Source organism: Apis laboriosa, unplaced genomic scaffold, assembly GCF_014066325.1.
Source record: "Apis laboriosa isolate Shangri-la unplaced genomic scaffold, ASM1406632v1 scaffold34_cov151, whole genome shotgun sequence".
Taxonomy (NCBI): Eukaryota; Metazoa; Arthropoda; class Insecta; order Hymenoptera; family Apidae; genus Apis; species Apis laboriosa.
Genome location: NW_025222928.1, coordinates 480,979 through 493,376, shown reverse-complemented (window position 1 = coordinate 493,376; position 12,398 = coordinate 480,979). Strand labels below are relative to the sequence as shown.

The window sequence follows — 12,398 nt, the reverse complement described above, 5'->3', positions numbered from 1 at the left end:
CTCAAATCGAGGGTATCGAGGCACCTTAAATACGTCCAATCAACTTCATACGCGACAGATTTCTTAGATCGTTGTCTAAGATTTTCCACGTATATTTCTTTTTTGCACGATGGTTGCAAAATAACGCGGTTTAGCAACAATTATTTCGTTTCTCGTTCGAGCGAGCACGCCTCGAACACTCGATAGGGAGGATTAGATGCAGAACAGAACAGTTAAATCAATTACGAAAGGTACAAGAAGGACCAAAAGCAATTAACACCTTTAAACGGGGATGCAAAGGTAACTTGAATTCCCGAAGAAAATCGAATGCTTATACACGGAGAAATTGTATCGTATACCTTCTTTTAACGAAGGTATTTTAACCAATAGGGGGTAAATTTCTTCCATTCGTTAGCGCGTTTCGAATTAATTTATTCGAATTAATTAATAACATCTTGAACTATCCGATGGATGAAATCCATTGTTGTATTTAAATATTTTTCAAAAAAGTGTAAAATAAAACGTGGCGAGGAAGACGCATTCAGAAATAATTTTCCCCGTGTATAATTAATATTTTTCGAAATTTTCGTTGCTTTTGCATCCGCTCGACACGCACGCGAGATGAAGAGGATCGGCATCGTGCGTGCAGAGAATACGCTGCACGCCCGTGTTTCACAATAACCACACTATGCTTCGTAAGGTACTTCCGTAGCTGGCAGTGTACGCTCCTCGACGTTTCCGCTTAAGAAGCACCGAGCTGCACATTCTAACGGTTAAATATCTGTATAAAATGTAGCAACTTAATTACGAAGATGTCCCCGCATATTTTCTTAATTCGACAAGACTTTCCCACGCGATCCCGAACGAACGGATCCAACGTTACAATGTTAACCCCTTCGACATGATTGAAAACAAGAGTAAAACGAAAAATAAAAAAGAAGAATTAAAAATATAATCCGAAATTGTGGCCACGTTTCGTTATCGCAAGGGACGATCATTAAATTTCGAGAAGAGGATTGTTTCATCGATAACCTATCTATCTATCGACAGGTTGAAGCTAATTAATCGGGTACTAAATCCTGGTTCGATAATCCTATCAACCGTTCCTATGTATCCTGCCATATTACGGGCCCTAAAGAAACAGTAAAATTGGCTTTTCCATTGCGAATCGATTTGACAGACAAGATAACAGTTCGCCAAACCGAACTTTATTTTCGCGTGGTAATAAAGTTTTACTTAAGGAGAAGTTATATATCGTGTATCGGCGAAACGATTTCGCGCAGTCGTAACGCAAAACTGTTCGTCGATAAACGTCGAATCTTTGTGTCGAATGGGTTGAAGGAGTCGGTCGGGATCAAAAGGTCAGGTCAATACGTATACATGTCATATCTTAATAAAAAAAAAGAAAAAAAAAAAAATGGAAACTCTAAAAAGAGGAAAGGTGAATAAGGGTTAAAGAGATAGATGGGTATACACTTTGATTTCTCCGTTTTGCACGGGAATGATTTGAACTCAAACACATCATATAAAAGCAATCGGCTGTAGTCAATTTTGTACGGATGTTATTTTTCTTGAAATTATATAATATGAAGGAGATGGAGAAGAGAGAGACGAAAGAAATATCAAAGATGAATGGTAGTTATGTAGGGAAATATAATATAATAATAATAAACGATTATTCGTGAAGTCTAGCGGTATAAAGCACGAGGTGAAAATATTTTAGCCCAGCCTCTCGGGGACACACTCTTTTACTTCGTTCCTTTTCTAACTTTCTTACTTACTTACTTCCTTCCTTCCTTTCTTCTTCCTTTCTTCTTCCTTCCCTCTTCCTTCCCTCTTTCCTTCCTTCCTTCCTTTCCTCTTTCCTTCCTTCCTTCCTTCCTTCCTTCCTTCTTTCATTTCTCTGCACAATTTTTAAACAACGTCGGTGTATGTGTCTGTGCGTATATGCGTGCGTGCGTATGTGTGTGCGTGTATCAATCTCTGAACGATCCTCCAAGCTTCGTAATACGCTTGTATAAACTTTGTTCGTGGAGATCGTTTCGCGACGTTGCTGAAAATACGAAAAAAACAATTTTGTACAAAAAAAGAAAAAATCTTGCGGCAATGAGTAGAAAAAACTTTTGTGCCACGCGTAGAAATTTCCATACGTTTTGTTGTTTTTTTTCTTCTTTTTTCTTTTTTCATATTTGTGCGTCTCGCTTCCATCCTGGTATCCACGCTTGAAAACAAGGTTCCTCGACAATTTTTCACTATTAGCGTGTAGCCATGCGTATTTTTCATTTCTCGATTATCATGATTTAGATCTCCTCGTTTAAGTATGCTAAGATTGATTTTTTTTTTTTTTTTTTTTAATATCAGATAATTAAGAACTTAAGGATTAATGTTGAATTAATATAGCATGTATAATTTCTTTTCTATCAATTTTGATTAATTAATTCTAATTCTTTTAACATTATTAGTATAATTATTTCATTTTCTTATAAATTAATTCTGCGATAATTTTTCCTTTTGGATTATTATTTGTACAACTGAGATATCTATTATTACAATATATTTTATGAAACAGTAAATGTAAATTATTTTACATTGCCTTGCGTCTTTCGATAATGTTGCGTTTACACAAATTTTATATATTATTTTAATAATTGGCTTTTATTAGGAATCATTGAATAAATTAACTCTTAAACCGTTTTACTTGTATCGATAAATTGTAGCGTATCAGATTCTATTTATTGTACGTTGGGTGGATACATTAGATTGTTTCATAATGTTTAATATTTAAAAATTTTAATAAACGAAACTGAAAATGAATATATTACGTTTACTATTTTCCTTTAACCAAATGTAAAATATAATCTGTTTGATCGTGAAACGAAGAAGATTTTTGTGAGACAATCTAATGATAGAACCAGAAAAGTTTATGCTATAATGGTGTTTTCTTCGAGATATTTATATACTCAAACGTTAGTAAATTTCTTAGATAACTTTAACGAACTTATATATCTTTGTCCCTTAATGTTATAAATCTTACGATTTTCATTGATCCTTTTATTAAAGAATCAAAGAGAAAAGTAAAAATGTTTTTTTTTTTTTTTTTCGTAATATTCTCTGTATTGTTTTGTACAACATCTATCCCATATTTTAATATATTTATAGAAACAAGATGCTTAAATTAATAGTAAGAACGTATCGTTACATAAAATTATAATATTATATAAATATATCGTTATTTTTATCATTCATATCTTCATTTTTAGATCATTTCAAAGGAAATTAATATTTCGTTTCGTACGATAGAATACGCATACGTTGTGAAACGACCAGACGATAGTTGTATGAGTCGACAGGTCGTACAAAATGCCTGATATAATTCAATGAGGATTATATAGTATATTCGAATAAGGCTGAAGTGAAAATCGTACTTACATCGTATTAAATTTGAATGTAAGAAAATTAAAAAAAAAGAAAAAAAAAAGAAAGAAAAAGAAGGAAAGATCGCTGGATATCACACCTCAAACAAAGCGAGAAGAAAAAGAACGCTATTATTAAAAACAAAAAAAATATCATACATATTAATATATAATAGATATTATATTATTACTAAATATTATATTAATATATGATGCTATATATTAAATATTTCTATTATGTCCGTCTGCAAAGTCTATTAGAAGAGTCTATCCTGTCAACCTATTCTTGCGACCCATGTGGATCTCCTCGAATATATATGTATATACATATATGTAAGTGTGTGTATGCATGTATGTATGCATATAGAATGGTCGAAAATGAATTTTTCATATTTCGATGCTGCAAAGAAAAAAATAAAAAAAAAAAGAAGCAAAAATTGAAAGAAAGACGTAAAAAAAAAAAAAAAAAAGAAAGAAAAGATGACGAAAGAAACGAGCACACATCACAAACGAGACGTTTGATATCGAAAGTAAATTAAAAAAAAAAAAGAGGATAAATGATTCTCTCGCTCTCTCACTTTGGACAAAAAAAATTACTATTCGTGTAGTATAATTTCAATGATGATTAATCGTGCGAAGGAGCTTATCGAAATCTGATCGTATCACGCAATTGCGCACAGAGAATCACTTCATTAGAATCGTGCTATCGTGACACTTGTACATCTAGGTTTATAACTTTTTGCATCGTTGTATTTTCTCGAAAAAGGAATTGTACCCTTTGTCTCATTACTTGCCATAAAAAATAATTATCAAAAACAACATATCTTTATAATTAAATGATAATGATTCATACTGTTTAAATGTTTTTTTTTATTATTAAAAAATAGAAAATATTTCAAGAAACAAGGTTTCATTCATAAATTTTTATTGCTTTTATATTGAATAAATTCTTCCTTTTTCATTAAGATTGAAAAAACAATTTGATTTAAATGAAAGATTAATATCAAAATAAAATAATTTTATTAAACATTTGCAAATATATTTGTGATAAATTGTACGTTTTATAGAATTAAATAATTTATAAAAAGAATTAAAAAATGATTAATATTCGAATTTTCATATTCTCTCAACAATTATCAAACAATATGAAACAATTCTAAGTTAATTTATTTATTACATCTAAGCAGCGCGATAATTTAACGAAATTGTGTATGTATATGTTGAAACACGCAGTGGTATAAATTCATATGAGCAAATGTGTGTGTCTCAGCCCATGTTGTCGAAGCATCAATAAAAAAGAGATTTTGTAAATCAGAGATTTATTTCCCTTTTTAATTCCTACTTTTTTCTTTTACGATATTTGTTAATAAGTTGTTTAATTAATTTGTTTAATTGGTAATATCTTTTTTTTTAAATATTTTTAGTCATTAAATAAATATATGAATACATGAGTATATGAAATTTTTATATATAGATAAATATATATATTCTATATATATTCTATAGATAAATATAAATATTGTATATACTTTTAATGAAGTAATAGTAGTAAGGATTTTAGTTGAAAATTAAATTTGACATCACGTTTCATAATTCATAATGCGCACTATCTATAATGCAATATTATGAATCGTTTAAAGCCGTAAATTCAAATTCATTATTATAAAAAAACTTGTCATTCATTTGTAAAAATCTTATTCAAATTTTATTATAATAATGCGATAAAAAAATGTTAAAATATATGTTATAAAAATTTATCATTTATATTATATATAAAAACTTATATAAAAATATATATACGATATATATACGATAAAAATATAATATGCTTATCTTTTCTTTTATTAAAAAAAATAATGTCTTTTAGATAAGACATTAAGGTTTCAAATGATTATATATGATATATATTGTCGCATATTGTAAAGTATAGACAAGGAAAATAAATAGTGAGAAAAGGACAGAGATAGTATAAAAATATGGGAATCAGCGCCATCTTCAGAGTGCCGCAAATGAAACACATGAAAAAAGGACAGAAAATAGTTGAAGAAGGACAGAGATAAAATAAGAATTTACTACTAGTGCCATCTCTCGAATATCAAGAAATGTTAAGTTTGAGCATTCTTCAAAGAGATGGCGTTATTAGTTAAAGTCTTTAGATGTTTCAAATTTCATTAAGTTTCAGCATTTTTCAAAGAGATGGCGTTACTAGTTAAAATCTAGATGTTTCTAGGTTCAACACTTCTCAAAGAGATGGCGACACTAGTTAAAGTCTTTTACATGTTTCTGACATCCAGTTTAAGCATTTATCGAAAAGATGGCGCCACCAATTAGTTTCTCTCATTCGAGAGATGGCGCTAGTGATCAATTCTTTATTTTCTATCCTTTTTCTTTTATTTTCTGTCCTTTTTTCATGTGTTTCATTTTCGGCACTATGAAGATGGCGATGATTCCCATATTTTTATACTATCTCTGTCCTTTTCTCACTATTTATTTTTCTTGTCTTACTAATTACATAAATTATTAATGACAAATATAAACACTTGTGATAGTTTATAAAAATATTAATATATATAATTTACATTGCACATATATTGGGAGATTGCTTCTCAAATATTCAAATAATAAAAGTCTTAGGAAATAATTAACATTATTTTTATTGATGATATTTCTTGCAATTCTTCAAATAATTAATAATGTTCTATAATAAATCTGTATGTATTTTATAAATGATAATTATAATTGTTATGTCAAAGATAATTGAGATTATCACGTGCTATCTTTATATTAATCATAAATTTAATTATAATTTCTTTCTTTGCAACGCTATTATATTCCATTTTGAATTGATAACATGACATATTATACAAGAATAGTAACAATGACTGTATAAATAATTTTTGGATTATATGATACAAAAATGCATTAGATAATAAATCTATTTTATAACTAGTTTGTGGTTATACGTTATATTTTTATTATATTTTTATATAAATCTATTTTATAACTAGTTTGTGGTTATACGGTATATTTTTATTATATTTTTATTACAATTCTATATCACAAGAATATTTTCATATTTGTCACTAATTAATTAACCATTTTATAATTATAATATAAGCGTTCGTAAATGTATCAAGGCTATAAAAACTGACAAAAATGTTTTAAAACTAAATTCCTATACATTAAAACTATAGAATATCAACGCACTATACTTAAAATTGTCGACAAGCAGTCACTTTTTCTATGCCCATTTTATATATAATTCACATGACACATCTGTGTTCAAGGAAAAAGAGCGAAGATGAGGGGACTGTTTCCGCCCCTAAAGTTTTTCTACTATATAAATTTATATACTATTCGCTAGAAAAATTAAGCCTTTGTTTGTTGTCATGAGATAATTATAATATTATAATACTTCTTTGACAAATTTTGTACATATAACAATTTCTAAAAGTGATTGTATATTTATATACGCTTTTTGTACAACTTTTTTTAATTTTAACTACGATTTGAAAGGAAATTAATGTGATTTTTACTAATTTTTACTCATGGTATGTATTTATTTTTTATATAATGTCAAATTATTAAATTACATATTGTCAATATTATTTTCACAAATTAATTAGCATTTCGTTATACAACATATCCTTTTAATTAACATAATTAATAATTAATCATTATATTAATTGTCGAAAATAGCTGTAAACTTTCTTTTGTGTACTAAAATGAAATTGCGTATTATGTGCGTAGTATATTGTATTTAAATGGTATGTATATAAATGACATTTTAAATAAAAAATTGATTTAAATATATACAAAATTTAATTATTCTAAAAAATTATTTAAAATTAATTAATATAATATAATAATTTACATCATAATTTACATATCTGATATATATATAAAAAAATATTAAAAAATAATAAAAAATATTTTGTTTATTTCATTATATTTTAATTATTTAAAAATTTAATAATTTTTAAGATATATTAATAGGATTTTTTATAAAATAAAAAAAAATATATAATTGCATATATATGATTAATTTTTTTTATAAATAATTATATATATAAACATATTATAATATACATGTTTTAGGCTTTACGTATGATGTCAGCAATAGTGCCAAGCACACATAATATAATTGATTCTAATCAAAGTTATGACCATGCATCAGAACGACAGAAACTGTTGGAAAATTTATTGGCTGCTGCAAAGAAGTGTCATATTAGATTTGGTGGGCGTACTGAATTAGCAACTGAATCAGATATATGTGTCACACAATTATGTCATATATTTGAATCAATTTTTAGTCATGGATTACGTATAAACTGTATTGAAAAAATTAATTCAGCTTTAAGGTAAAAAACAATATATATATTAGTATTAAAATAAATAATATATATTATAATATAATTTATATTATATATATAATTAAAATGTTATTTATTTAATCAGAATATCTATAATTTTTACAATATTCTATAAAATATAAAATATATAAATATAAGTTAGAATATATATAAGTTAGAAATATAGAAATAGTATTTATTATATTTTCTCAAAATAATTTTGGTATATTGGTGTATTTGGTGCATATAATTATTTATATAATGATGCATTTTTTTTTTTTATATTTTATCATTTCAAATGTGACTATATAGATATATTTGAAAGATGATATTGTATGATAACTAATAATATAAAGTATATTCTATTATTTTATATTATTTTATATTATTTATATTTTTACAGGCATGTTTCAGACATAGTGTCTGGTAGTAATACAAAATCATGTAATACATCAGATATGGCATTTTGGCCTTGTATAAAAGAACAATTAACATGGCATGAACAAGAACGTTTTAGTGTATTAAAAAAGGTTCATACAGATTATGGCAGAGGTAGAGCATGGCTCAGAGCTGTTTTAAATGAACGTTCTTTAGAACGTCATTTACATGCTATACTTGATCCTTCAATATTGTTTCCATTTTATGAAGATTGGGCATTTTTACTTGATCAGGAACGAAGTGCTGTATTGCCAAATGTAGCAGCAGGTATAAAAACATTAATTTTTTATCATAATATTTTATTTGTATAAAATAATTAAATATCATTTTGATCTTCTAGGACTTGGTAGTATTTTATTTGCAATTAGGATAGATAATGAAGAATTAGATAATAATTTAAAAGGCAGAGAAATGGATAAACAAAAGGTTTCATTATCTGAACCAATTATATCATCTTCAATACCAGGTAACCATACCTCTTATATTAAATATATAAAATTAAATATAATTTTTATACAAATATAATGAATGTCTCAATTAGGGCCTACTTTAAAACAGAAACAAAGAAAAAAAGTACCAGTCCATATAATTTCTTTTGATAATGAAAATGATGAACAAGAAAACACAGAAGTTTCCATTTCAGTCAGTGCTCCTCCAACTTGTCTCAATTCTCCTACAGTAACATCAATAAAAACCTCTACATCACATAATTTAGTTTCACAATCTCAAATAGAAACAAATAATATTACTACAATAACAAATAAAGAAAATTCTGATTGGGAAAATAAGTAAGTAAGCATATTACTCCATACTTTCAATTTAATGTTTTAAGTAATAATATTCATTATTTTAGTGAAACCTTTGAAGAAGAAAAAATATTAACACCAATCACAAATTCTGGAAGTATGGGTGGACTTGTTCCTGTCTCACCTTTAGATCAAACATTAGATGATATGTTAATAACATTACCAAGTTATCTAGATGTATGTTTAAAATATATTAAACTTTAATATATTTAATTTTTAATTTAATTTATTATTTTTAATTCATTTTATATTTCTTATATAGGATTCATCTGAAGTTGCAGAACCTGCAATTGAAGCTACTGAACCTTTTACAGATTTGGATATTCATATAAATAATGATAATTTAGATATTGAGACATTACAAGTTAAACTTTTAGCTATGACTGAAATGTTAGAACAGGCTAAAGAAGATGCTATGACTAGTAGATTACAATTTGGTCGTTTACAAAGACAACATCAAAATTATCTCGAAAGACATGAATTACAAATACAAGCATTAAATCGGTAAATTTGTATGATTTTATTCTATTAAATATAGAAATAAATTATATTTTTTAATACAATTCTAATTTAATAGAGAAAATGAATTATTAAGACAACAATTACGAAAATATGTAACAGCAGTACAAATGTTAAGAAGAGATTCGGATTCTACTACAGTTTCTGAAGAAGATCCATCATTAGATTATCATTATGAAGCTCAACAATATGAAGAGAAATTAATTCAGGTTGCAGACATGCATGCAGAACTAATGGAATTTAATGCTAGATTAACTTTACAATTAAATGACAAGTAAAAATTATTATATATTATTATTATTATAATTATTATTATTAATAACATTTATATTTTATATTAATATTTTGAAAAATTACAGAGATAGATTAGTTAAGTTGTTACAAGCTGAATTAGAGTGCCTTCGTGGGCCTATAAATGAAGATGATTTACCATTGGAACCACCATGTCTTATACATATATGGATTCCATCTGCATTTCTTACTGGCCAATCTTCTGATATACATCATGTTTACCAGGTGAATCTAAATTAAATATAAAAATGTTTAATATAAAGTAATTCTAATAAAATTATTATCAAATGTATCAAGTTTATTAATTGTTACAGATATACGTACGTATTAGAGATACTGAATGGAATATATATAGACGATACGCTCAATTTCATGCACTTTATAGAGAATTAAAGAAACATGATGCAATTGTTACTACTTTTGAATTTCCACCAAAGAAGACAATAGGAAATAAGGTATTTATATATGTTATATATATGTTATATATATTATATATATTATATATAAAAAAATTAAAATAATTATAATACTGTCTACTTAAATGATTATAAATTTATTATCATCATCTGCTGAAACTGCTTATAAAAACATATTATGCTTTTATTATTTTAAGATTACTATAATAAAAAATTATTGAGATTTTTACAATCATATGTATTTACAATATATAATAATTTTTTATCTGTATTTTATTTTTTTTTTTAAATATATATACATATTCTATAAAATAAAAAACAAAATGCAATATTTTCTAATTCAATTCATTAAGATATTTTGCATTATCTTACTTTTTCAATTTTTCATTTAAATCTTGGATACATTTATAGAACAAGAAAAATTGATTTGATATATAACAATATTCAATTCCTGAAAATCTATTTTTCGATTTTAAATTGTGACCATTTAAGCGGATATATAGAAAATATAAAAATTATTTATTTCTATTTATTCTCTAGGATGCTAAATTTGTAGAAGAGCGACGACAAAAATTACAACAATGGTTAAGACGAATTGTTGGAAGATTAGCGCAATGTTCTCCAGCATTTGCATCTAGACCAAATAGACAAACTCTTATATCTTTGATGCCTTTCTTTGGGTAATTTATTTCATAATTTTAATATTATTTAATTTATTTATTAATTAATTAGATAATTGTTTCTAAAATTTTTAAAAATTGCAAAAAAATCTTTGATAACTTGATTTTATTATAAAATATTACCTTCTTTTAGTGATAATCTTAATACTGAAGATTCGAAAAAAAACAACTCTGCAAGAAATACGTTTTCTTCTTCCCCTCAATATATGGGTTTATAATTATTAATATTTTTTTTTTTTTATAGACAATTTGTATATATAAAAAATCTTTCTAATTTAATGTATAAAATACTTATGTTGTTCTATACATATATATATATATATATATATATATTTATACATATATTATATATATTGTTGATAATTGAAGATACGAGCATATGCCTGTATGTATACAAGTATAGTTAATATATATTGACACATGCTGTTTATAGCTGATATATGTATAAAAATAATATGTAGTAAAAATAATTAAAATTTAAGTCTTTTTCTACAAAAATATGTATTATTTTTTTTATGTGAACATTTATGTGAAATATTGATTAAAACTTTAATTTATTTAAAGAAAAACTTAATCCTGTTTTTAATTTTCTATTGAGATAAAAAAATATATTTCTTATATATTGTATAAATTTGTTATATATCCTATATTTTAAAATAAATATTTGAAAAAATATTTGAAAATATAAGATAAAAATAAATGATTTTAATTAAAATGTATATAAAAGATATTATTTGATAAAATGATAAAGAAACTTAAATCAAAAAAAACAATGCAAAGAATATAAAAAAAATGTGTTGTTTTTATAATTAAATTATAATATCGTGTTCAATCTCGTTTTCTAAAAATTTTATTCATGTAAGGCGCCTTAACAGTAATATAAAAAGGTACACTTTTCCATTTATACTTTATGATAAAAATAAAAGTGCATATTGTTATTGGAACAAGTACATACAGTATTATGCTGGTAAATAATACAACTAATCGCATATAAGATTCACAGGTTTAACAAGTTGCATAGGAGTCTCACTATGGAGAGGTAAGATAAGAAAATTTTGCAAAAAACCAATTATCAAAGAATGTATTCGCGTAAATTTTTATTTCTTGAACGTGACGCTTATCAAATAAATATACGTTATAACAATGAAATTTCAATCGTAATATGAATTAGTATTTGTACTGAGCGACACAGACTTTTTTACCTTTCCATATTGAGATATAAAAGTTTTTTATAATAGCAAAGTTTATCGAATCATTAATATAATCATCCTTAATACTTTGACTGCCGAATGTGGAACCATAATGTATTTTTATTACAAAGGAACCAACGATACGTCCGTATATTTGTTACATATTATAATACATTTGATGATGTAATAAGAGTTTTATATTGTAGCTCACGTAAGCAACAACATAAATGATAAATATTTGTTATCTTAAAAATTATAGTCGCTTATACTTAATTCGATACAAATGTATCGAAAAGTAAGACATTATTGTATGG

General features: G+C 25.5%; 1 protein-coding gene across 4 annotated transcripts; it reads left to right on the top strand.

Annotated features, from left to right (window-relative positions):
* The first annotated feature begins 6,533 nt into the window (after positions 1-6,533).
* Positions 6,534-11,182, top strand: LOC122714948 (sorting nexin-29). Of its 4 annotated transcripts, none has more exons than XR_006346746.1 (12): positions 6,535-6,943; positions 7,491-7,753; positions 8,148-8,449; positions 8,523-8,648; positions 8,724-8,970; positions 9,036-9,165; positions 9,251-9,492; positions 9,566-9,781; positions 9,867-10,023; positions 10,113-10,118; positions 10,184-10,253; positions 10,755-10,891. XR_006346746.1 is itself a non-coding variant. In XM_043936758.1 (12 exons), exons 1-12 carry the CDS (start codon positions 6,941-6,943, stop codon positions 11,110-11,112), a joined length of 2,052 nt encoding a protein of 683 aa, XP_043792693.1. In that variant the 5' UTR covers positions 6,536-6,940; the 3' UTR covers positions 11,113-11,182. The 4 variants fall into 4 exon arrangements, 2 of the variants coding, with proteins under 2 accessions (XP_043792694.1, XP_043792693.1); XM_043936758.1 differs by adding an exon at positions 11,028-11,182 and having other exon boundaries at positions 6,536-6,943; positions 10,113-10,253; positions 10,755-10,894; XR_006346745.1 differs by having other exon boundaries at positions 6,534-6,943; positions 10,096-10,253; positions 10,755-10,833.
* The last annotated feature ends 1,216 nt before the right edge of the window (positions 11,183-12,398 follow it).

Coding starts and splice junctions, on each gene's coding strand:
- LOC122714948 (XM_043936758.1), top strand. Junction 7,754..8,147: donor AAAATTAATTCAGCTTTAAG/GTAAAAAACAAT, acceptor ATATTTTTACAG/GCATGTTTCAGACATAGTGT. Junction 10,254..10,754: donor AGAAGACAATAGGAAATAAG/GTATTTATATAT, acceptor TTTATTCTCTAG/GATGCTAAATTTGTAGAAGA.